This window comes from Desmodus rotundus, chromosome 12 (assembly GCF_022682495.2).
Source record: "Desmodus rotundus isolate HL8 chromosome 12, HLdesRot8A.1, whole genome shotgun sequence".
Lineage (NCBI taxonomy): Eukaryota > Metazoa > Chordata > Mammalia > Chiroptera > Phyllostomidae > Desmodus > Desmodus rotundus.
The window spans coordinates 92,347,255-92,372,690 of record NC_071398.1 but is presented as its reverse complement, the minus strand read 5'-3'; the positions used below and the strand labels follow the sequence as shown (position 1 = coordinate 92,372,690).

The window sequence follows — 25,436 nt, the reverse complement described above, 5'->3', positions numbered from 1 at the left end:
CCTGCCTGTCAGGAGTTTCTGCTCCAGGAATCCTCCCAGAGGCTCTTCCCTGCGGCAGTGCAGTGTTCTGAGCTTTCCCAGGGACGCCAGGGACAGGGCTGGGGTGGGCTGTGAGGGACAGAGGTAGCAAGAGCCTGGAGCAGAGCCTCACCCATGGACAAAGGCCCCTCAGTGGCATAAAGATTCTGAAGGGAGAGAGGGGGACAAGCATCTGGAGAAGGAACAAAGGGTTCAGGCACAGACCTGGGAGAGTGAGCAGTGGCCCAGAGTCAGGCAGAACCAGCCTAAAAGGGCCTGGAAAGAGAACATGGGAGCCCCCTGGCAGGGTGCCACCAGCCAGTCCTAATGGACTGCGAGTGTGCTCCTGGGCTACTGGTCAGGGCTCTCAACTCTGAGGCCATGAACTCCCAGGGGTGTCCCGGGATGGGTCCTGGGGGTTCCGTGAATTCCCTGAGCTGTGGGCAGGTTTGGTGAGGATGGGTTTATTTTTCATGGGGAGTGTCCACAGCTTACATCTCAACAGGGTCCCTAAACCCCTAAAAGCTGAGAATGATGCCCGATGATGCAGAAAGGGGGCCCAGGGGAGGAGTGGGGAGGGAGTTACCAGCAAAGGGCCTGAGCAGAAAAGCCTGTGGGAACAAACTTAGCTGTGGCTCATGGGCTGAGCTGGTACCAGCAGCACTGATCATTCCAGTTCCCCATGGTGTTCGATGTCCTGACCTGCCCTCAGTCAGGGTGGAGGTCAAGGCAGAAGGGTAGCTGGAACAGCCTGTTCCCACTCCCAGGTCCTGGAGGAGTCCTGCTCCGCATTGGCTCCTACTGATGTAATCCTTTACCTTAGTTTCGTGAATCCCTCAAGCTCAGAGCCCCCAGGCCTGTCTGCTCCACTGGAAAACACTCCCATAGCCTCCTGCACGTCCCCGTCAAAGCCCCAGCACGCTTGTCATTGTGGCTGGGGTCTGCAATTCCCTCTTCAGGGACCCCTGCCTGGCTTGTCTACAGTTGTAGCCCCAGTAGTAGGCCACCCAGTGCTGGGCACATGATGGGCACTTAATATCAATAAATATCAACCAGATGGATGGATGGAGGGATGGATGGAGGGATGGGTGGATGGAGGGAGGGATGGATAGATGGATGGAGGGATGCATGGATGGATGGATGGATAGAGGGATAGATGGAGGGATGGATGGAGGGATGGGTGGATGGAGGGAGGGATGGATAGATGGATGGAGGGATGGATGGAGGGATGGAGGGATGGATGGATGGAAAGATGCATGGATGGATGGATGGGTAGATGGATGGATGGAGGGATGGAGGGATGGATGGAGGGATGGGTAGATGGAGGGAGGGATGGATGGATGGAAAGATGCATGGATGGGTGGATGGGTGGATGGATGGAAGTATGAAAGAGCATGTTGTCTTATGGGTGAGCATGTAACACCCAGGGAATATTTTGAGGCACCTCAGAAAAGCAGCTGAGGCTGACCTTTAATCTAGCAGGAAAGAACAGGAGAAAGAGGAGTCTGACTTTGTATCTCCATTGAGGTTAATGGAGATAATTCCATTATCCTAATTCCTAATTCCACCCACAAGATACATTCTGTGGGGTCCTTGGCAGGAAAGATTTATTCTCATTAATTCTTTGCTCTAAATTCAAAAGCAGATGAGGCCCAATGAATGCATGGGCATGAAGGGCAAATAGGGAAATAATTACACATTAGGGTGAGTTAAATAGGTGAGTCACGGACTGAAAATTACAGGGCCTGCACCTATGTGGGGTCTAGTTGGCCAGTCAGCATTCCAAGAGTACTTATTGTGGGCCCTGCGCTGAAGAGGTAAGAGCAGTGTGAGTCCTCGGCAGGAACCACATGCGACAGAAGCAACCTGCGCCTTCCCACCTGACGTTCTCTCGTGGCCGCAGCCCCCGCGCTGTGCCCCGTGAGGAGGAATGTATGTGCCGGTGCCCTTAGATTTTGTGGGGGTGTCAGCCCTACCCTCTGCTCACATTGTGTCATGGCCTGTAATCGGCGGCAGCGGTCATTTGCCCTCCAAGCTTTTCTGTTGAATGTATTGAACTGAAACTCACCTGACATAAAAGAACCATTCTAAAGTGTTCAATTCAGCGGCGTTTAGCACATTTGCAGTGCGGTGCAGTCACCCCTCTCTCTAGCTCCACAATTCCATCACTCCGAACAAAACCCCACACCCGCGCAGTAGTTTCTCCCCAGTCTGCGTTCCGTCGCTGTGAAGTGACCTATTTCGGAGACTTCATAGAAATGGAATCGTGTAACATGTGAGCTTTTGTGTCTGGCTTCTTCCACTTAAATACTATTGCTGCAGTTCCTCCATGGTATGGCGTGTCCCAGGATGTCCTTCCTTCTTGTGGTCGAAGGATACTCCACTGTATGCACATGCTGCAATTTTGCATCCATTCAGCCATCCGCGGGTGACCGTTTGGCCCGTGTCTGCCTTTGGCTGTTGTGAGTGGTGCTTCTGTGAACATGTCTGCACGCACACGTCCTTGTTTAAGGACCTGTTTGCAGTTCTTTTGCGTATGTTCTTTGTAATGGAAACCTTCTCCGTTTTAGCCCCAAAATTCAAACATGAACTTAAATTCGGCTGGCAAATGCTTGTCAAAAGGTCAGTCAAGAGAAATATTACTCACGACAGGTTGTTAAACTTCAGTTTTTTGATGCAAAACCCTCTTGTCACACCGCTGCCCCCAAAATCTAATACGAAAAATAGAAAAGCAGAGATGCTCTGGGCGAGGTGCATGAGGAGGCTAGGCGCCTTGGGAAGTCAACCCCCCTCCCATACCACCGCCCCACTCCGCCACTCATGAAGACTCAAGGAGGCTCCCTCAGCCCCCTGGGCTCTGGGCAGCAGCCATCAGAGCTGCTCCGGATGCCCTAGGCTCCGGATCCAGCTCCCTGGCCCCAGAGCTGTGTGTGTGGCCACTCTGACCTCGTCGGAGAGTTGTACTTGGGCATCAGGTCCTCAGGCTGCCCTGCCCGGGAGATCTAATAAGAAGCTGCCTTTTTATATTGGTGACAACATAGTAACTAACAACCTTCCTCTAGAGATCTCAGTCTCTCTTTGAAGAGGATCCTCAGGAGAATCCTTCCAGAGCTTAGTGAAAAGCAAAGCTGAGCTCCTCCTGAACTGTGATTCGTTCTAACTGACCATACTTCCCTTCTTGCTTTGGTTGCTGCGGATCCCAGAGTTAGATTTGGAGCCCATGTGCCTCTATTCCGTATACCAACATTACAGCCGACAGCCCCCCCCCCCATGGCCATGTTGCCCTCCTTGCTCTTTATCTAATTTTTATCCTACTGAATGTTATATATTTCTGAAGCACCTAAAATCCTTTGTGGGTTGAGGTGACATATAAAGAAACATTTTCTCACCCTGGCAGCCATGACTATACATGTCCACCCACCATGAATGCTGAGCACAGAGCCCCCAGCTGGCCCAGGGAAGGTCATGGGTGGCCAGAACAGCCTCCTCATACCCCACTGGCCGTGGCTACGAGAAGGAGATGCCCCCCAGGACAGATCAGGTGAGGGGGATGGGCCCAAGGCCTTATATATCCATTATCAATTTCAGTTTAACCGACCCCGAGCACCTACTTGTGAAGAGCACTTTATAAAAGTACCAGGCAGCGACAGGATGATCTCAGGCCTCTAGGAATTCTAGAGAGCAAGACGGCATGTGCCTAAAGGGCTGTGGTTAGTACCTAGAAGTGGAGTGGAATGTCACATGCCCCAGGAAGATGTTTTTCATACCATAAAATCTGAAAAAAAAAAAAAAAAAAGAGGACTTGATCCATGTTTTCTAACCAACTGGAAGGATAGCAGCATTCCAAACAGGGTTGTACAGTTAATATACATCTATAAAGTCGCGTGTGTGTGTGTGTGTGTGTGTGTGTGTGTGTGTGTGTAAGGGAGTAGGTACCAAGAGGCTTGTAGGAGAGGCTGGTACCACCCGCCCTGCCTGGTGACACTGCAGGGGCTAACAGACCACACTTGATGCCTGCATGTCTCAGGCTCCACACTAGAATTACAGAGCTTGAGAAAGAGATTTGTAGGCAGAGATAAGACTGGCCTAGGGAGGCAAGGAATGTTTAGCTTTCATCTTTAACTCTGAGATAAAACCTAATTTATTTCCATATACACTCACGGGTTGAAAAATGATAGAAAATATTAACAGTGATTATCCTGGGGTATGAATCTGGGTGGGTTTTAGTTTCCTTAGACGTTTTAAAAATCTTCATCAATGTTTATATTATTAGAAAAGAAGTCAGTAAAAGTTATATCAAAATAAGCATTTAGAATATTTTATACTGTCAATAGTCCGCCAGGGGTTCCTAGGCTCTGACCCAGGTACTGGTGGCAGAAGTAGAAAGAAGAGGTTGGATCAGAGCCTTTTAGAAGAGGGAGTCAGGGGTGAAAAAGCAGCCCCAGGAGAGCCCAGGCGCCCCCTGGCCCATCAGTGTACCTGACCTCCTAGTACTTTAATGAGAACGAGAGAGCTTGGTTAACTGGGGGTGGCTCTTAGCTGACACAGGGAGCTGCTTCCTCCCAAGGCCTTAAAAGCCCCAGTGGGGCCTGGTTAGTGGGTCTCCCAGAGAAGGAGCCCAGGCAGTGACAAGATGATGTTTCAGCTAAATGAGCAGACTGAAATGTTCCAGGGAACATGGTTTTGCATTTTGGCAGTTGAGACTAAAAATGGAGTACTAATAGGCATCCACGTTTCCTGCTTATCTGCTCCATTGGTTTGTGCTCTCCCACTGTGGATGAACTGATAGATTTATGTTGTCCCAAGGCCTCCAAAGGGACCCATGTGAATGATAAAGTGGTGATACGTGGCCATGGCCTTGGTCAGAGGCCTGGCTTCCACCAGCTGGGGGACCTTGGGAAAATCACCTCAATAAACTGAGCCTCAGTTGATATATGTGTCAAATAGAATAACAGTGCTGTCCCACCTCCTGTCAGTCACATCACAGCATCGCTTTGGGCTTTGTATTAGACGATGTGAAAATAGCATATAAATGATAGAGGCGTGGGTGTGTGAAGTTGCTGTGGTAAATATTATCAGTTCTTTTCAGAAGAGATATGGTTGTTTTTGCAAAGCGTGTGTGCCCTGAAGGATTGCGTGGCCATGACCCGATGTCTGACCTTGGCTCCCACCCTCCCGCAGGGTCACGTGGATGTTATGAGAAAGGCCGTGACACACTCGTCCAAAGGAGAGCCCTCCAGATGCTGGGCCAAAAGGGCCAGGACTGCGCAATCGCATTTTTATGTTATGGGCCAGGACCTCAAAGGCGACCATAACTAGCAGGGCAATGTGATCTGTAAACGTATAGTCACGGCTCTCTTCAGAATGAAAATTATTTACGATTTGATTATGCCCTTTGCAAGCCCATGAAGGAGTTGCTGAGCTTGGCTGCCTCGAGCGAAATGGAAAATTTCGAACGTCAAACATACTGATGAAAATACAAGCAGCGTTATTTCCCAGTGACTATAATCAATTAGCCTGAAGGAGTGACGCATGAACAGAGAGCCAGATGCATGAGATGGTGATTGTTCTTCCGTGCGGTGGCCGAGGGCCAATGCGGGGCTGGGAACCACGCAGGCACCGGGTCTGCGCTTCTTCACAGTGCGCTGCTGGGCCAGCGGCACTAACACCACCTGGGAACCAGTCAGAAACGCCCATTCCCCCGCCCGCCCCAGACCTGCTGGATCAGAAATCCGGGGGCTGGGGCCAGCAATGCATTGTCACAAGCCCTCCAGGGAGTTCCGTGCTCGCGGAAGATTTCGTGATTCTTGTCCCACTACCTGCCCCAAAACGGTTTGCAGTAACTGTCTTTGTGGTTTCTCGTGTTTGCTTAAAAGGCCTTATTCTTCATGCCACAAAAACTGACGTTCTTTGCACTGGTTAAATGTCTAATACCATCTAGTTGTATAAGCTAGACTAGAGCTGTGTTCCCAGACGTAAACCAAAGAACCAGCAGTGTGCTTCTCAGCATCTTGGTGATGCTGGGACAGAGGGCACCTGTCAATCACAATGCGTGGCAAGAAGTGAAGAACCTGTAGTTTTTAAGCACTTTGAGATCTCAGAAGTAAAAGCATCCATTGTGCTTCATGCAAAGGTCTCTCAGTACCAAGTTAGGAAAAAAGTGTTGAGATGGAAAGCGGGGGAAACAGGTATGTAGATGACTCTTAACCCCTGTGGTTGAACAGAGACAGAAAGGAGACTCGGGGTCACCCAGGGTGGGGGGGAATGGGAAAATGGAGAGTAACTGCCTAATGAATACAGGGTTTCTTTTGAGGTGATGAAAATATTTTGTAATCAGGTGGTAATGGCACTAAAATACCACTGAATTATACTTTTAAATGCTTAAAATTTGAATGTCACGTGAATTTTATCTCAACAAGTTCTTTAAAATGGTGTTTTAATGAGGAGGTGTGACTGGACGCCTGTGTTCCCCGCTCCCACCCCCACCCCCAGCCACAGGACAGCCGGGGGGCCAAATAGCTGCTCAAAGATCTTTCTGTCGGCTGGCTGGCTGCTCTGAGCCCCGAGAAAGGGACCCAAGCGAGCAGGCACCTGGGGACTAGGACGTGGTTGGACTGTGGTCCCTCAGGATGGCTTCCTGCAGCAAGTGTACCTTTTGTGAGTGTAAATCCTTCCCCCAGTTCGAGATTCCACTGGGATTGTGGATGGGCAGGTTAGAGAAAAAAGTCTCCGTGCTTTGAGAGCGAGTTGGTTCCAGTTCCCTGTGATGAGCACAAATCGGTTTCTGCTGTCAGAGGCAAAGCCTTGGGAGGCCAGCCGCTGCCCCTGGGGGTGGAGAAGGCGCCTCCCTGGGCAGACTCCTGCAGCTGCAGACAGCCCCAGGGAGCCGGCCAGTGATCTCACAGGGTGTGCAGGGGGCGTGCAGCCTGGACAAGGACCAGGCCCCTCTGCTCACAGATGTAATCAGCTGTGATGGGCAGAGGTTGAGGCTGTTTTTCCAATTAGGGCTGTTAGAGGATTCTGGCAAGGCAGCAGTGGGCTTAATTTAACAGACCCAGGACTCATTGAATTAGCAGATGGAGAGGGGATGAGAAGGGCACTAATGTGAGGGGTGCTGGGGCAGAGATGGGCAGGGCGAAGGGGGCCCGATAGGCATCTGTCAGCAGAGACACTGTGAGGCCAGGCCACGTGGTTGGGGGGCTGCCTTTGGAGGTCTTCTCATTTGTCAAAGGAGCTGTGCAAGTGGCCACGGGGCAGAGCCTCTGTCCGTCCTGTAAGGCTGCCTGGGGGGCTTTGCTCACGGAGACCTGGATTCTTACCGGCCATTGCCCAGCTTCTGGACAGCTTCTCGTGTCCATCCTCCTTCCCAGGAATGCTGCAGCTACTTCCACCTCCTCCCCTTCCTGGAACCCACCGTTCTAGGCCCACTCCACCAGGCAGTGGCGGAGGGGGTCAGAGTGGGGGACCCAAAGCCATGTTGCTTCCGAGTGACCTGGGTAAGTCACTTTAGTCTCTCTTGACTGGTCCGAAAAACAGACAGTTCTGTGCTGTGGACTTTGTTGTGCAGATGAGCTAAGTGTGTGGTTGAGGCAGTGCCTGGCACATGGAGGGCGCTCTCCTGCCATGACCTCCTGCACTTCCCCTCGGACTCTGCCTCCAGCATCGCACTAAGTGCTGGTGACACTGGAACATCCCCCCACCCCCACACAGTCAAAAATTCACATGTAACCTTTGATTCCCCCCAAGACTTAAATTCTAATAATCTGCTGTAGACCAGAAGCCTTATCAATAACGAAAAGTTGATTAGCACACAGTTTGTATGTTATATGTCTTAGATACTGTATTCTAAGAATAGAGTAAGCTGGAGAAGAGGAAATGTTATTAAGAAAATCATAACTAAGAGAAAATACATTTACGGTACTGTACGCATTTATTGAAAACCACCTGTGTATGAGTGGACCTGCGCAGTTCAGACTGTGCCATTAGGGGGTCCACTGTGCCCATGTGGCCAAGCCCAGAGAAAATACCGTGTGACATCATCCCTAGAGGGGCTGCTCTTGTGAAGGCAAAAACCCTGTGCTTATGAAACACGGAATTAGAAGGACAAATAGACTGACGTTTGCTGGATTCCTGTTATGTGCCCAAGAAAGAAAGAAAGATACTTCATCTCGGCTCTTTTATGTGGGAGATAGCCCAGAACTGAGCCACGCAGTGGTGACAAAAGCTGGCTGCTGGGGGCTAGGGCATTCCTTCCACTCCCCTGCCTGTGATCACTATCTTTCTCTGACTTAACAAGTGACTTGCATCCTCCCCATCCCTGTCCCTTCAATGCTGCCAAGCAAGCTGGACTCTCCTGTTGCCTGGCTACCGGGCAGGTGGTCCCCAAATATGGAAGAAAAAAGCTGCCTAACCTTAGAGATTGGCCACGGACGTCACTGCAGGAGGAAGGGTAAATATAGAGCATCAAGAGATTATTCACTTAGAGCCCAGCTTCTCCAGCCTGCCCTTGCTGTGATCCACCAGAGCAATTAAAGGCACCCTAATTCAGCGTGTCAGGGAGGCTGTGAACAGAACAGGTCCAACCTCTCCTGCTAGCCCCCCACCCCTGCCCCAATTCCCACCTCCAGCCTCGGTCCACATGCCCTCCCCGTGCACCCCCAAGCCTCACCCAGGCCTCTGATGGGTTTGCTCCTCCCTTGCCTGGGACATAAGTCACCACTGCCTGTTTCAAGAAAACCAATTAAGAAAGCATGAATTGCCGTTGACTAGAAAGGTCACTGCACAGGCTATAAATACAGGCGTTTCTAAAGCATGCGTGGGAGTTGGTAGCACATTCCCTCCACGCCCACGTCTTCCAGCTGAGGTTTTCCTCGGACACAATGAGAGGACGCCCAGCTGGGGACCCAGAAAGGCTCATCCTGCAGCCCGCCGTCCGGTCCAGGGTGCACCTGGGGATCCTGGGCCTCTGGTGGGACTGCAGGCTTTGTTTTGTGTCTCTTCATAGCAAGTATTTCTTTACAATGTATCAAAGGCATGTGAGTTCGAAGTAAAAACTTGGAAAACATTGAAAAGCAAAATGGAGAAATAGTAACATATAGTCCTGCCTTTTAAAAAATCGGTTAACCTTTTTGGATATATCATTCCCACCCCACCCCCAAGCTGTGTGCATACAGAATTGTTTTTCTTTACAAACGCATGCACGTGAAGAGTGTCAGTCAGCGACGCTGCTCTGTAGCCTGCCTGCTCAGCAGCATTTATGTTAATATCATCTCCCCGGGATATTCTACATGGACCCAACGTATTTAACTTTTCCCTTGCTGTGAAGTGTTTAGATTCCTTCCAGACTGTCTCTCCTGTATAACGCTGCAGTGAACAGCATTGACTGACAGTTTGCAGATAGCCGTAACTACTACTTTTTAAAAAAGGGTTTATTTACTTTTAGAGAGAGGGGAAGGGAGGGAGAAAGAAGAGAGAAACATGGATGTGTGAGAGATCCATCAATCAGTTGGCCATGGCCTCTCTCAGGCCTCCAGCTGGGGACCTGGCCCGCAACCCAGGCATGTGCCCTGAAGGGGAATCGAACTGGCAACCCTTTGGTTTGTGGACCTGCACTTGGTCTACTGAGCCACACCAGCGAGGGCAAGATGTCATGTTGTTTTAACATAAACTGCCATTTAGCACCTCTTCCCATGGCACCCAAGGCTCCAGAACAGCCAGGAGCCTAACCTGGAGTGGGTGCTCCTTCCCCTACCCTCAGCTAGGCCCTTCGGAGATCCTCCCCGTCAGATGGGTGGCAGAGACAGCACTCGGTCCCAGGTAGATCCGGAGCCAGGCCCAGGGTGGCTGAAGGGTCCCTATCCAGGGCCCTTTCTCTAGGGCCTGGTGGACGGGCTGGTGGGGAGAGTGGGGTGCCTGCGCTCCCCACTGGCACCAGGCCACCAACTCTGCCTGCACAGTGGCCGCATGAGGACTGCTGCCAGGAAAAGGGAGCGAGACCTCCCTAACCATCAGGAATATGGGAGGATGAATTAGATCAAGTCCATTAGGCGAACTTGACATCCTTTGACTTACAACGCAGTATTATTAATAATGTGGGGAACAGATTATTTCAGAAACATCAAGTGGTCATGAAATAAGTGGTATCAAACCCAAAGCAGAGTCGTCCAGCTCCTAGGCAATCTCTTTAGACTCATTAGGCTCCTCTTAATTTGTGGTAAATAAAGTAAACTATGTAGTTAAACTCAGGCCTTTGAGCAAGGTGTGTTCACCCTAAACACATCTGTTCTGGAGACTCGCTTGATCTCAAGTGAACATAAATGACAGCTCAAGGTACCTGCATACCTGTGTCTCTGCACTCATTCATTCACTCATTCGTTCATTCATTCGGTGTTTATAGAGCCCCTAGTACGCACTGGTCCCTGATCAGACACGTGGAATACTGAAATGAACAAGACTCAGCCCCACGCCTGAGGGCTCCCTTCCCCACATTCTTTTGCAGTTAAATGGATCTGTAATCAAATAACTGTATAACCGAGAGCAGTGCTAGTCTAAGACACACAGCACCTACTCCAGGCGGGGATGAAATCAGGAAACACTTCCTTCACAGAGGAGCTTTGCCCAGGGAGTTGGGGTGGGGTAAGAGGGAGGGCTAAGTACTTCACTCTACACAGCCCCCAAAGTGCCAGGCTTCAGCCTGGGGGAGTCAGGGAGGGAGGCAGGGGAGGCACCTGATAAGATGTGTTTTAGGGAACTTAGTCTCGTGGCAGATTGAAGGGACTGGAGACAGGAATGTACTGCAGGGCCCAGTAGAGAGCCTCCGGGAGGCCATGCTTGCTGGCCCAGCTGAGATCAGCTGTGCCCAAACCCAGCTCCCTGTGGGAAGCCCGTGGGAGCACAGAGCTTCTCGCCTGCAGAGATTCTTTTCCTCCCCACTTCAGTCTGGATGGAATCTGGGCACCTGGATGGTAGCAAAACTCCCCAGGTGACGCTGGTGCTAGCTTGGGAACTCCTGGCCCAAGTGTCCTCCCGATCAGAGGCTCTAGAAGACAGTGAGCTAATCTATGGGCTTTGTAAACGGTAAAATGCTATGCAAATATGAGCGATGTGCTTCTCAGGATTTTCCTCTGTAATTTTCTCAGCTAGCACCCGATCACTTCTCCCGATGCGTGTCATCAGCGGCAGGCTTGACCTTTGCTCTCTAACCCTCCCGGGTCTGCTTCCCTGCTCCTCCAGCAAAGCGGAGTTCTTCTCCAGCTAAGGGAAATAAAAGGGGGCCACTGTGAAACTGACTAGTCCTCCCTCCTTCCCACTATCCGCTCACCTGTTCCTCTACTAGTAAACCCAAGGGGTGTTCCTCCAGTTTTAAATAAGACGGTTACCCCCAGACGGCACCTACTAACCGTTCAGAGCCCATTCACCTCCTCCCAGAGGGGTTCCTTGACCTGAGCCTCTCAGGGGAGCCTGCCCTTCTGTGGACCCCACTGCTTTCCCGTGTGCATCAAAGCCTATGAGGACCGGTACAGGCCTCTCATGGGCTGAGTTCAGATAACCTCGGTGTGTGTGTTGGGTGGGTGGGTGGGGGGATTCAGGACAGACGGGCTGGGTGCAGATCCTGGGCCTGCCTCTCACCAGCCACGTGGATTTGGATAAGTAATTTACATTTCAGAGCCTCGGTTTTACCATCTCTAGGCTTAGCAATGAGACCTCCATCGCAGGGATCTTGCCGGACTGAAATGAAGTGACGCATGCCATGCACCGGAAGCGCTGTGCAAGAATACCGAATAATCGAGTTGCAGCTTCTGGGAAGAGAGATGTCACAAAAAACCAAAAGAGCTCCAGAAGTCTGCAAAGGAGGCAGTCTGGCTCTGTGACTGCTTTCCAGCGCCAGGCCCCGCCCTCCAGCCTGCCTCACTCAGTGGGTGGTGTGCTCACTGGCCAGGCCCAGAGCACTGCCCCTGTCTGGGCATTATCTCCGGGGCTCCGCCCTTGCTGCACTCCATGATCCCTAAATCAGCTTCCTCACTTAGCGCACATCAGCCTCGAACCTCCGGCCCTGCGCAGACATAGCAGTTCTCCTTGTGCACATGTCTGTCACCAGACCCCCTTCTGTGACCCCAAAGATGGCTCCAGTCAGGCATCAGATCAATTGAAATAAGTGGAAATATCTGGCCCCTCCATCTACATCTTCAAATGCATTCTCAGGAAAGAGGAGCAGATTCTTTTCTCTCTTCTTCTACAGTCTTCTTTCTCCTCCTTTTGCTCATTTCAGAACATTGTTAAGTCCTCGGTCTGATTATCCAACCAGAAGGAAGTTTGCCCCGAGGTGTCCCTTAAAAGCAGACAACAGAGAATGTCCTGGGCCAGACCTGCTGTGACTAAGAACTCAATATTTGCAGGATGGAAGTTTACAAAGTGCTGTCGGCACATTATCTTAGTTGGTCCACACACCCGCCTTAGGAGGAAGGTCAAGTCATGCAATAATGAAGTGGCATTACCACCCGCACTTTGCAGGATGAGAACACAAGTTCAAACAGCGATGAAGAGCTCCGTCCAGCGTCACACGACTCATAAATGGCACAGACTGGGTTCGAACCCAGGACACTGGACTGCCAGGATCCACAAAGAGACCAGTGTGGCTTGAATGGAAGGCTCGTATTTTGGAGGGTGGGAAATAATGGTGCACAGATGATAGCAGTAGGCACAGAAAGGAAGAGACAGATGATTAAGAAAATTCAAGAGACAAGGAAAAGGTGTCAAAGTTAATGCCAGGCTTCCAAGCCTTGGACCAGAAGGAGCACCATCAACAGAAGGAGGACGTGTTCGTAACTACAGCTGACGTGTTTTTGAGTGACTGTTATATGCTACCCACTGCAAAATTAAGAACCTTTTGTAGGTTTTCTCATTACATTCCCCTAAATGGTCCTATGCCATAATTACTATTACCGCTATCTTAGAGATGTTTGAGGTGGAAAATCGAGGCCAAAGTGATTGTGTGATTTGCCCAAGATTACAAAGCTAATAAGCGGCGGAGCCAGTATTTCAACTCAGGTCTGGCTGAGAGTCTTCAGAATCCACACTTGCAACCCAGCACCGAACAGCCCTTCCAACCCCCCCTGCACGTATAAACTGGGGCGAAGGGAGAGTTAGTTTGGTGGGCAAGGCAGAGCTGGTCCCTGTAGCTGCCATTTCCCGCGTGGGACCAAATCCTCCTGGGAAGATGGTGGCCTTTGGAACACCAGAGAATGAGGAGACAGAAGAGATAACGTGGAATAAAACGGTGGAGTACAGGAGGAAAATTCCCCAAAGCCCAGAAGAGTCATCAATTAGGGATGTTGTGTAGGCAGCCAGCCAGGGAGAAACGAGCAGAAAACAAAACGAAACGAATTAGAATCCCCACCAGTTATTTTGTCTGTTTGTCTTCCTTTTAAGGCCAGTGCACCCAAAATCGAATAGCCCAGCAAAGCTCCCCTAATGCCCAGCTCAGCCTGGATGTCTTGGGCCCAGACAGAGGATTTTGGTCTTTACACCGGATAATATATTATCTCTTGATAACATGAACACCCCAAAGAAAGGAAAGACCCAAAGAACTTGACATCCTGGAACAGGCACATTGGAAGTAGCCCCTGGACCCAGGCACGAGAGGCCCTACCCGTGGGCCCCTCACTCAGGCCACGTCCTCCCCGGGGACCGCAAGTCTGCGCCCTCCCTTCTAGATTACACGCTTGCCCTGTCCAAACAGCCCCGAGCTGCCCTTGGACAGAGCAGCCCTACAGGGGCCAGCTCTGCCTTGCCCACCAAACTAACTCTCCCTTCGCCCCAGTTTATACGAGCAGGGGGGTTGGAAGGGCTGTTCGGTGCTGGGTTGCAAGTGTGGATTCTGAAGACTCTCAGCCAGACCTGAGTTGAAATACTGGCTCCGCTGCTTATTAGCTTTGTAATCTTGGGCAAATCACACCATCACTTTGGCCTCGATTTTCCACCTCAAACATCTCTAAGATAGGGGTAATAGTAATTATGGCATAGGACCATTTAGGGGGATGTAATGAGAAAACCTACAAAAAGCTCTTAATTTTGCAGTGGGTAGCATATAACAGCTCTTCCCCCGGTCTGTCCTTCCATGGGGACACACTCCTGCATCTAGAGAGTGGCCGAGAGGCAGTTCCCTGGGGACAGGGAGTGGAGCCGGGACATTCAGGGTAGAGTGGCCACACTCAGATGCAGAAGGTCGAGTTAATTGTACTTCTCAGGGCTGCATCTCCAATGTTCCACGTTATCACCGTTAGTCTGTGCAAGTCCCCTCTCTTGTTTTATTTATTTTTTCTCTTTGTTCTCATTCTCATTCTCCTCCTTTCATGGTCAGCCTTTCTAACACAGTTAATGCGTATCCACTTTTTGGTCTTTGTCTTTGTTTTGCTTTATTTACTGAGGGACAATGGGCACATAACATTGTTAGTTTCAGGTGTGAAACATGTAGATTTGCTATGTGTCTGCTTTGTGAAGTGGTCACCATGGTAAGTCTAGTTCATGTCTGGCATCTTACATAGTTACAAAAAAATTTACTTTTCTTGTGATGAGACCTTTCAAGATCTCTCTTAGCAACTTTCAAATATGCAATACAGTATTATTAACTGTGGTCGCCATGCTATGAGGGGGGACCCCCCAAAAATAGGAATAATCTTCCAGATGGCGGGCCCCTTGTCGTACAGGCTTCCTCCGCTAGATGAGGGTTCTAGGAACCTATCTGCATCAGTGTACCAGCTGGAATTGTTGTGAGAGGCTGCCTCTGTTCTTCAGTGAATGTTTTTTGAAGACTCTTTCAACATGTTTGCCCGTTTCATGATGGGTGATTTACAAGTGCACCTGCCCACACTGTGCTGAGTGTTCAGCAGTTTTTGACCAAAAATGGCATGACTCCCCCACTCCCTGCCCTCCCTATTCACCTGATCTTGCCCAAGCGACTTTTTTTTTGTTCCCCCGGATGGAAAAAGTCCTCAAAGGGAAACATTTTCTGATGTGGAAGAGGTGAAACAGAAAACATCAGAAGAACTAAAATGCACTAAAATAGATGAGTTCGAGGACTGTTTTGAGTGGTAGAAAAAATGTCCCGATAGGTGTATTGCATCGAATGGAGAGTACTTTGTAGGTGACTGAAGTTTAAACATGTAAGAATAAATACACAATGCTTTATAAATAAATTCAGGGTTTTTTTCGGTCCCCCCTCATATACATTACTTCCCCATGACTTACTTATACACGGAAGTCTGTACCTTTAGTGCCCCTTCAGTTATTTCTCCCACCCCCGCTCCCTGCCTCCGGCAACCAAAAATCTATTCTCTGTACCTATGAGCTTGGGGTTTTGTTTGGTTTTAGTTTTGGTATGTGTTCTTGAAAATATGAATTGATCTGTATGCTTATATATTTTTTAAGATTTTATTTATTTATTTTTAGAGAGGGGGGAAGGGAGGGAAAAAGAGAAGGAGAGAAACATCAATGTGTGGTTGCCTCTCATACACCCTCTACTGGGGACCTGGCCCACAACCCAGGCATGTGCCCTGATTGGGAATCAAACTGGTGACCCTTTGGTTCGCAGCCCACACTCAATCCACTGAGCTATACCAGCCAGGGATGTATGCTTATATCTTAAGTTTATGTAAGCGGTATTCTACCTCTCATTCTATTTTGTTGTTGTCGTTGCTGTTTGTTTTTTTTTTTTTCACTTAGCTCTGGGCTAAGGTTATGCTTGTTTTTCTGTGTTGCTGTGGTCCATCTGGTTTGTTGCTTTCAACAGTTGTGTTCTCCTCCGAGGTGAGCGCCTCCCTGGTTTTACCTCCTCCCTCCCAGTGAGGGTCACTGAGCTTGCTTTCAATCCCCTGCCCGCCCACATAAACACAGTGATGAACATCTCATGGAAGACCTCTTATGGTTGTTTGAAAAATTTGGGAGACAAAGGCGCTGCTCCTCAGACCTGTTGAACTCACAGGACCACCAGCCCTTGGGGCATGCTGCTGTCTGTCCCCACAGAAGGTGGCTCTGCCGATCCTGTTAATGGTTGGGCTCCTTCCCCTATCAGACACTTGCTCAGTGGGGCCTGCCCTCCTTAGGACGATGAGCAGGGGGAGCGTCAGCACCAGAGGGTACCCCTCCACTCCTGACTCCCCAGTCCCAGTGTAAGGCTCACACTCGCCTCAATAATGTTGACTGCATATTTAAAGGATTTTGGTCTGAAGGGACCCCCAGTAATTAACCCACACCGGGTTTCTACATGTTTCGGTTGGGTCCTGCCTCCCCATCACCAGGAGCAGGTCGGCAGGATGATCTTGCCATCCCATAATGATCTTGTCAAACTTGTTCAACCACCATCTAGTGGCCATGCTGGCCTGAGGGGAGTTGGGGTATGGGGGAATGGGGAATGAGAGTGTAGGGTGGGGCACTGGGAACGGATAGGCCCAGGGAGAGCAGGGAAGGGAATGGGAAGGAGGGTGCAGGGCCACTGAGAGAGGTGCCAGCTGTTCAGGTAACAAGGGCACGTCACCAGGGAAAGGGTCAGAATTCTCCAGCGGAACATGAGAGAGGCAGTCGGCTCCCTTCCCCCACTGTGCCTCCCTTTCCAGAACAGAGGCAGCTCTTGCCCAGTACCCTACTGCTGCTCTGGGCAGAGGGCTCTGCACAGTGGCACTGAGAGAAGGGAACTAGGATGAGACAGGCTGAGGCCTCAGAGTCTGTCCTTGGGTTCTTAGGCAGGGGACCTCAGAAACCCAGGCAGCTGTGGAGGTCAAGAAAGAAGCCCTTTTGGGGATGTCTGCTCCAGAGGCGTGGGGTCACCACCTGATGCCAGTGTGAGCCTGTCTGTCCTCTCGGCCTCCCCTCCAGTTCTCACCAACCTCCCCCTCTCTTCTCCAGCAGGGACTGATGCCCTTGGGCCATGACGCACCCGCAACTGCTGTCTGCTCAGGCTCTGCCTGTGTGACTGAGTCATCGCTGCCCCAGCTGTTTCACGTAAGTAAGTTTGAGGCTCAGGCCAACCCCTCTCCTGACAAAAGAAGGTGAGGGGGGTGGGTGGGGAGAGAGCTCCAGAGAGTCCTGGTCACAGAGGGCAGGCACTGGGAGTGTTTAGCTGGCTGCAGGTTTGTCCTCTTTGGCTATCATCAGTCCCTGAGTTGGCCACCACTGAATCCATTCTGTCCAGGTCTGCTCGGCCCCGGGAGGGCTCATGGGGCCTCTTTCTCCTGTCCTGGGGAAACTACTCAGGAGGAGGCTGGTGTGACGGAAACTCCACGGCACTGGTCCCTGGGTCCTAACTCAGACTCCTGCTGTGCAGGACCAGGCAAGCCACTTAATGGTCGGGCTTCCCCCTTCCGTGTGTGGGGTTTTTGTACAGTTCAAAGAAGGTGTTAGTTCTCTTTTGCTACATAACAAACTACCAGAAACCGAGCAGCTTCAAACAACACACACTGATGGTCTCACGGTTCCTGTGGGTCGGGACACCAGGCGTGGCCAGCTGGGTCCACCACTACAGGCTCTGACATGAGGCTGCATTCAGGGTGTCCCCCAGGGTTGCATTTTCATTTGAAAGCTCCACTGGGGAAGAATCCATGTCCACTCTCACTTATGTGATTGTTCAGTTCCTTTTGGGCCACTGGATTGAGGGGCTCCACTCCTGCTGTCCTGCGGACTGAAGGACAGAGGCCACCTTCAGTTCCTTGTCACATGGGCCTCCCCAACATGGCAACTTGCTGCATCGACCAGCAAAGGAAAAAGTGGGCCAGCAAGAGAGAAGCCAGACTCTTCTATAACCTATTCACAGCAGCAACATCCCCTCACCTTCGCTGTGTTCTGGTGGATGGACGCAGGTCCCAGGCCACATCTTCCCCAAGGGGAGGGAAGGGGAGTACACAGGCCTGACTGCCAGGGCTCACGTGGGGCCACCTTAGAGAGGGCCCATTGTAGGAGGGGGTTCAAATGAAAGCATATTGTAAACTGTAGGGTTATGTTTACGTGCACTGAGTTACTGTTACCTGCATCTCATTGCAGTGAGAAAATGAGCCCACATGAAGTACTGGAGAGCCACGTAGGATGTGGGGATTCCAAGGCTAAACTGTGCCCTTAGCTCTGGGCCCTCAGGGGCACGGGCGGGGCCTGGCTAGCTCGCTGCATGCCTCTCCTCCCACCTTCTTGGTTTCTGGCCGTAAGGCCAGACTTAAGCAGCCACAGAATGTCTGGATCTGCCTTTTTCCCTCTCAAACAACTGTGTTTGAAGGATCTCTCAGTTTACAAGGGGCCCTTGCATGAGTGAGTCTCACTTTTGCTCACAGTTGTACCTGTAAACTGGGTTTCTAGTTAACCTCTCTTACACGTGAGAAAGGTGGTCAGTTTCCAAGCTTGGGTGGCTGGTAAGCATGGTACGATTGGGCCTCAAATGGGCCTCCAGACCCATGACTGCCTGCCCTCCCTGCCCCACCCCATCCCACTCCCTGCCATTTCCAGGCTATTTCTGCTCTACAGCCTCCAAGGTGCCGAAAGAGGAGAGGCCAGGCATGGAGGGCAGAAAGGGGGAGAGCATGGTTCTCACATGTCTTCATAATTCCCCGTTTCCTAAACTGGCTGGGCACAGCCCACAGGACCAGGCCAGGACTTCCACCAGAGCGGGTCCCTGCTGCCTCCCCCACTTCCGGTCACTCCATGGGCTTCTCATCGGGGTGCAGGGGAAGGTAGAGTCGTGTTTTAGTGAAAGTACATAAATTCTCCCAAGGCTGCGCTTTATCCCACACCAAAAGTTCAGCAAACCCCTGAAGGATGGTCTCTCATGTACCTGGCAAAATCTGGTCTTCAACCAGGATGCGCAAGTCTGCAGAAAGGATGTGAGCTGAGAGTGCAACTTGCTGCCCCCTGGTGGTGGGTCAGAGTCATAACCTCCAGGTCTGTGGAAGCAATAGTGTACCCGGAGATTATTGCCAAACTTTTATTAAGTACCGGCTGTGTGCCAGGCACTGTGTATAGTGCAGCAGGGAGATGAGTAAAAAACAAAGCTCCTAATCCCAGAGGACTCAACGTTTAGTGGAAGAGTCAAGATGTTCACACGTGAGTGTTGACAAGCGTCCTCCCGAGCCAGGGTTGGAAAAGTGGCACAGGGAAAGGCATTGCAGGAGGAGCCGGAGAGAGAGAGAGACAGACTCTCCTACAAGTCCTTCCAGCCCTGGCTGGGGTGGCTCAGTGGATTGAGTGCCAGCCTGCGAACCAAAGGGTAGCCGGTTCGATTCCCAGTCAGGGGCACATGCCTGGCTTGCAGGCCAGATCCCCAGTTGGGGGAGAACCAGTGGCAACCACACAGATGTTTCTCTCCCTCTCTTTCTCCCTCCCTTCTCCTTTCTGTAAAAATAAATACATAAAATCTTTGAAAAATAAAAGCCCTTCCAGAGCCCCGATCATCTCTAAGAGAGCTAAACCCCTTGCCTGGCTTGCAGCCTCTCCAGCTTCATCCCTCCCTTGCCCTGTCTGGGCCTTTCTAAATCCCTTACGGGTCCTGGACCCCCATGTCCTTTCACACTCCTGCCCTGTGCACCATGTCTACTGGACAGGCTCCTACTCAGCTTTTAGGACTCTGCTCCAGCATAACGTCCTCGCTGGTCTGTGTGTCTCCGGTTATGTGTCCTGCACCAGATCTCAGGTGTGTTAAGTGTCTTTGCATCATGAGGCCATAAGCTCCTTGAGAACAGGGCCTACCTGAGGGGCAGAGGATTCATTGTGGGGGGGGCAACGGAGGGTGAGGAGGGGGTACATGACCAGTGGTGAGCTTGCAGCGGAGTGGGGCGGGGCAAAGCTTTCCATGTTTGCTCTACAAGTTCGTGCCCAGATCAACGTGTCCTGCCTGCAGTGTGATACCAGGAAGGCTCTGGAGGAGGAGAGGGGTGTTGGGGACAATGAGGGGCTAAATAGTGGGTGGGGGGTGGTGCTCAGAGACAAACCAGTGAGGTCAACTGGGAAGCTGTTGCACCAGGGCAGGCATGACACACAAAGTGTCTTCACTGATGCATGGGGAACAGAAGGCTGGGGGAGCCAAAGAAGAATTTGAGGATTTGAATGCCTGGGCAATTAGGGGAACATCCTGTGGCCTTGTCATCTGGGTGACCTTGCTAAACTAATCATCTGGGACCTTGCTAAAATGCAGATTCTGACTCCTTAGGCCTGTGGTGGGGGCCTGAGATGCTGCATTTGTAACCTGCCCCTGGGTGCTGCCCAGGCTGTGGTGTGAAGCCCGCTCTGTGAGCAGGTCGAGTGCATTAGGAGCAGGGCCGGGGTGCATGCTGTGCTCTAGGAGCACACGGTGAGGAGCAGATGGTGTCTTTGGGGGAAGAAAAGGTGCCCCTTCTGCCAGGTGAACACAGCAGGTTGTGTGGCTCTGTGAGCAGAGTGCAGCTGGTGGTCCCGCGCCCACTTGCCCTTTAAGTAACGAACAACCTGCAAAACCCTTCACAGCAGCTCAGACGGAACCACTAACAGAGGCTGGAGGTGGGGGAGCCCGTGTGGAGTGCAGGCAATGACTTTGCCTGAGTTTGAGCTGCCTGCCTGCCCACTAGCAGCCGGAGAGAGAGCCAGAGCCCCAGCTCAGGGACTTGTAGGCTTATTGCTGATAGAGCACGCAGTGCAGGAAGCACGATGAGGTGAGGTGGAGCTCAGGGACCAATGGGACATGTGGGTCCACCCATCTCCCAAAGTCTCCACCCCTTCTCTTGTCTTGCAAGTCACCATTTCCCTGCTGAACATAAGTGCTCACAGCCTTTCTTCCATCCTCAAGATGCCAAGGCTCCTCCCGCCCTCCTCATGCTCTGTTGGCATCCCCATCCCTGGTCCCCATGAGCCGGGGCCACTGAAAGAGCCCATTCAGTGGCTGGAAAGGGGAGTCAGCCTGAGGTCAGGCCTCCCTCTGTCCCGTGAACCCACGTTAGCCAGGGCATGGCTCCCCAGACCCGCACAGCCCTCCCGTAGCCGGAATGCCACCTTCCTGCTTCCTCTGGGCTCACCTGGCCCTCCTTTTCCACAAGAGTTGGAAAGAGAGGAGAAACCCCACCCTCCCCCAAAGGAGTGCAGATTTGAGCCAGGGCAGAACTAGATCAGACCCTGTCTCCCACCTGGGTCAAGGTCAGGGACCCTGGTGTTTGCACACTGGAGGGCACTGACCGAGGGCACTGCGTCGGGGTGAATCAGGCTGGGTGGGATCTTGGCCAAATCAATCAGAGGTTCATTCAGCTCGTGTGAAATGGGGGTGATTAAGAACCAGCCCAGTGGTTATTCAGAGGATTAACTGAAATAACCTGGGGCCTGCTTAGGGTGAAGCCTCACACAGGGTAAGCTGTCTACAAGCGGAAGCCATTTTTGTGTGTGTCTTGGAACCACAGGGTGGTGGAAGGGGTACAGTGTAAGCAGGGTGTGATGAGGGGGGACAGGCAGGGAGAAGAGCATTAAAGGAGAAAGAGAGTAAGAAGCCTTGAAGCTGGCAGGAACAGGAAGCAGAATTGCTCCTTCAGTTAGCATCCTGCCTCCTCTCCATCCTCTCTGTGCCGTGAGCCCTGTGGGAGGCTGGCCCTGGCCACAGCCACCCCCTGATGTCTCAGTGCCCGGGACCCCCCCAAGCCTCCAGCGGTGCGGAGCGCTCCAGCAGGGCCTCCTGCCCCAGCCCAGCCCCGCATCTCTCCACAGAGTTGGATGGGGCATCGGGCGGATGACAGCGGGAACAGTTGTGATCACGGGCGGAATCCTGGCAGCGGTCATCCTCCTCTGCATCATCGCTGTCCTGTGCTACTGTAGGCTCCAGGTCAGTCCCGGGCTGCCACCAGCAGCCACCAGCAACCCGCATCCCCCTTGTGGGGACAGACACTGCAGGCCACTTCGGGTGACAAAGCCCAAAGCCAGGGAATGGGGGAGGTTTCCGTCAAAGGTGCCTCCCTGCCTGTCCCAGCCACCGCCAAGTGAGTACACTGGGAAGCAGGGGGAGGAAAAGGGAAAGTCTTGCAAGGCTGGGAATCCATACTTACGGAGCGTGGCCTCTGGTGCTGAGTTTGATCGACAGGGGAACGGGTGCGGGTGCTGTGCCACTAAAAGGGGGCCCTCTGCACTCTCCCCTCAGTATTACTGCTGCAAGAAGAGCAGAGAGGAGGATGCAGATGAGGAAGAGGAGGACCATGACCAGCCCACCTCACCTGGGGTGCCTCCCTGCAATGCCTGCAGCTCCCAAGCCCTGGACGGCAGAGGCAGCCTGGTGCCTCTCACCAGCGAGCCCTGTGGCCAGCCGTGCGGGGTGGCAGCCCGCCACTGCGCCACCTGCTCCCCATACAGCTCCCCCTTTTACATACGGACAGCCAACATGGTGCCCAATGGGGGCGGAGGCGAGAGGCTGTCCTTCGCTCCCACGTACTACAAGGAGGGGGGCCCCTCGTCCCTCCAACTGGCAGCACCCCAGAGTTACCCGGTGACATGGCCGGGCTCTGGGCGTGAGGCCTTCACCAATCCAAGGGCTATTAGCACAGACGTGTAACCCTCTCCCTCCCAACCCCCACGCCCACCAATGCTGACACCCCAGCAGGAGGCCTGGGGCCAGCAGCCCACCCCTCCAGCATGCCACAAGGACTGTCTCTGTTACCTTGGCTTTCCTTGCCCTGCACGGGAAGGCTCACCAGGACTGAAGCCAGCACGTGCATTAAGGGCCAGGGCAGGGCCTGGTCCCCTGGCCCAGAGGCACACCCGACAGATTGAGCTGGCAGCTTTGCCATTTTTCCATTGGGACGTTCCTCCGGCCGGCTCCAGCACCCCAGCCTCTCTTGCTTCCCTCACTGCCCCGGCTTTGCCAGGCTGCAGGAAGAGGGGAGGCTCTACAGAGGTCTGGAGGCCCCCAGAGTCTTTAAGGGGTGAAAGAAGAAAGGGGGCCAGGGGCCAACTAGGATACTGCAGAGTTTGAGAAGGAAGGGGAGAGTGCTAAAGGGACCTCTTCAGGACTTGCTTGCTAATACGAACCCAAAAGCCAGTTTGCAATCTCCTTTTGTATTTTTTGGTTGTCATAGAGACTGCGGAGCCCAAAGCTGCTCAAACACAGATGTGGATCCCTGGGCCCATCACAGCTCTGCCCCTTCCTTTGTGGAGCACACTGACTTGGCTTTAAAAGCATAAGGAAATAGCAGGGAATGCACCAAAAAGTGACTGTCTGACTCCGTCTCCCCCAAATTTTTGCTTTGCTACGGGAACCAGCTGCCTAGCTGAGAACCTTTTCAAGTTATGTTGCCAGGGTTCAAGTAGCTTCGTGAGAGCAGTCTGGCTGACGGCTTCCGGGGCCTCGGTCCCCTACACTGAGCAATGTGCATGGCTGCAGTCCTGCGAGGATATGTGTGTTCTCAGGTGTGCACGCACACACCTGTCACCACCCGCACACAGGCTTCAGGAGCTGCAGAGGGGGAGGGTCTCGGACGCAGCCACTAGAAAGAACTATCTGACCCCCAGCCAGCATGAGCAAAAGGCGATTGAGGGGACCGACCTCCCCCAGCACTCAGGTGGCTGGTACAGGACGAGGCTGCCACATAAGCCCCTCTGGGCTGTTCTACTCAGGCACCCAATAGTGACACAGGAGAGCCAGACCACCCCTCCCACCAGGGACAGCTGCCTTCACTCCTGAGGACAAGAGGGATGTGACTTAGCAATTGGATTCCGCTTGCTGCCCTCTCTCCACGGCCTCCTCTCACCCCTGTCTCCCTGCAAGGGCCTGCTCGTCGCTGTCTCTCCCTAGCCCCAAGTCCAGCTCCCTCCTCCCACTGATAACTCAGCCATGGCCTTATGCTTTTTGAGTGAATGCATCCAATGAGTTTTCCAGTTGTCTCTGCAGTAAGGGATGGCGACAACCCCTCTTAAAGGCATAACTAACTCCCACCCACTCCTGAGTCACTGAACGCTGCAGAGGGTGGGGTGGGTGAGCAGCTGGCCCCTCTGCTGAAATCTCAGTTTTGCATTTGAGAAAGTGCAGGGCGCAGTCAGGGCGGGGGGCACAGAACCCGCCACACCTCTGCGTCACTCTGCTCAGGCTCCTGTCACCCTGCAGCTCAATCTGTAATGAAGGCGCACTGGGTTGAGACTCAAAGGGCCTCGGTCTGGTCACACTTTGGTCATCGGCTCTCAGACCAGTCTTCTCTGAGACCCCATTTTCTCCAGGAACCTGAGTCCAAGGGCCCGTGAGTGCTCCACGAAGCCGGGGCAGACTGGACCTGTCTGCCGGGCCATGCTCTCGTGCCCCAGCCCTGCGCTCCTGCCAACTGCCCGATCCTGTGTACAGGCATGTGTGCTGCGGGATGAAGGACCACGAACACAGGATTAGCAGGAAAAACCATTTTACTTGTCCGTGAAAAGCACACGTTTGCCCAACTCTCCTATGAGTGACCTCAAACAGTAGCATTTCTCTTATACCAGGAGGCAGCTCCAGGGTGGGGTAATGAGACCCGTCCGCGAGTCCAGAGGGACCAGCTAAGGACAGCAGCTCTAACATACCCCTGCCACCGCCTGCCCTGACTGGGCTGAGTGCACCCCCACAGCCCTCGCCACTTCCTGACCACCCGCCCTGGTGCCTTGCTGCCCTGGAGTCCCACAGCCGGTCACCCCCAGCAAGGGCTGTCCCTCCTGCCCCCTAAACCACAGTGTCATGGTACCTCTTGCCTTTGCAGAAATCAAGACAACCTGGTCAAGTCACCCGCTTCTTACCCCTGATCTCTTGGGGGTCCCCACGTGAAAAGCATCTTGTACAGCTCTGTCTCCTTAGCCTAACACCCAGCCTAACACCCTGTCAACCTACAAATGAAAATCTATCCAGGGGCATTGGAGAGATGGTGGGCCCCGGCTCTTCCCCACACAGCCCCACATTGCCCAGGGCCTGGGCTCGTGATCGCCTGTCCACCTCCCTGGAGCCACAAGGGCCGCACCTGTGCAAGAGCCAGCTCACCCCACTCACCTGCACCACACTTTCCAGCCATGGGACACCGTCTGGACACTTTGTAAACTGCACCCTCCACAAGAAGAGGAGAGGCTGGGAACAGCCCATCCTCCCCACCAGCCTGTCTCCACCGACCCTCCACTGCTCCTGCCACGGATTTCTCCTCCTGTATCTTTGATAACTGGGAGTCACAACCAAGTCGATTCAATAAATGAGTTTGAAATAAAAATCCCATGGAGTCCTCTGTTCTTCACTTGGGGCAGGGCAGCTGGGCACAGATTTAAGCATGGAAACTCTTTTTCATCACCCAGAATATCCATTTTCAACACCAAAGTTGTCTACCAGCCTCCTCTCCTTTCCTGCATCCACACCAACTGATCCCCTCCACCATGTCGCCTGCTCTCCCTGCCCCCATCGCCTTGGTCTGAGCACCCACCCGGGAGGACATGGTGTTCGTGGG

The 25,436-nt window shown here is 52.6% G+C and overlaps 1 protein-coding gene across 3 annotated transcripts in view; it reads left to right on the top strand.

Annotated features, from left to right (window-relative positions):
- LOC112297343 (protein FAM163A) overlaps positions 1 to 25,163 on the top strand; it is a 48,622-nt gene extending 23,459 nt beyond the window's left edge. For 2 of the 3 annotated variants that reach the window (XM_053916282.1, XM_024552159.3), the window contains 3 exons: positions 16,918 to 17,013; positions 21,712 to 21,826; positions 22,139 to 25,163. In XM_053916282.1, the coding sequence (XP_053772257.1) occupies positions 21,734 to 21,826; positions 22,139 to 22,546 (501 nt within the window). In that variant the 5' untranslated portion in view covers positions 16,918 to 17,013; positions 21,712 to 21,733 and the 3' untranslated portion in view covers positions 22,547 to 25,163. The remainder of the gene's footprint in view (positions 1 to 16,917; positions 17,014 to 21,711; positions 21,827 to 22,138) is intronic. The other variant, XM_045189126.2, reaches the window with a different exon arrangement.
- Positions 25,164 to 25,436: the final 273 nt, after the last annotated feature.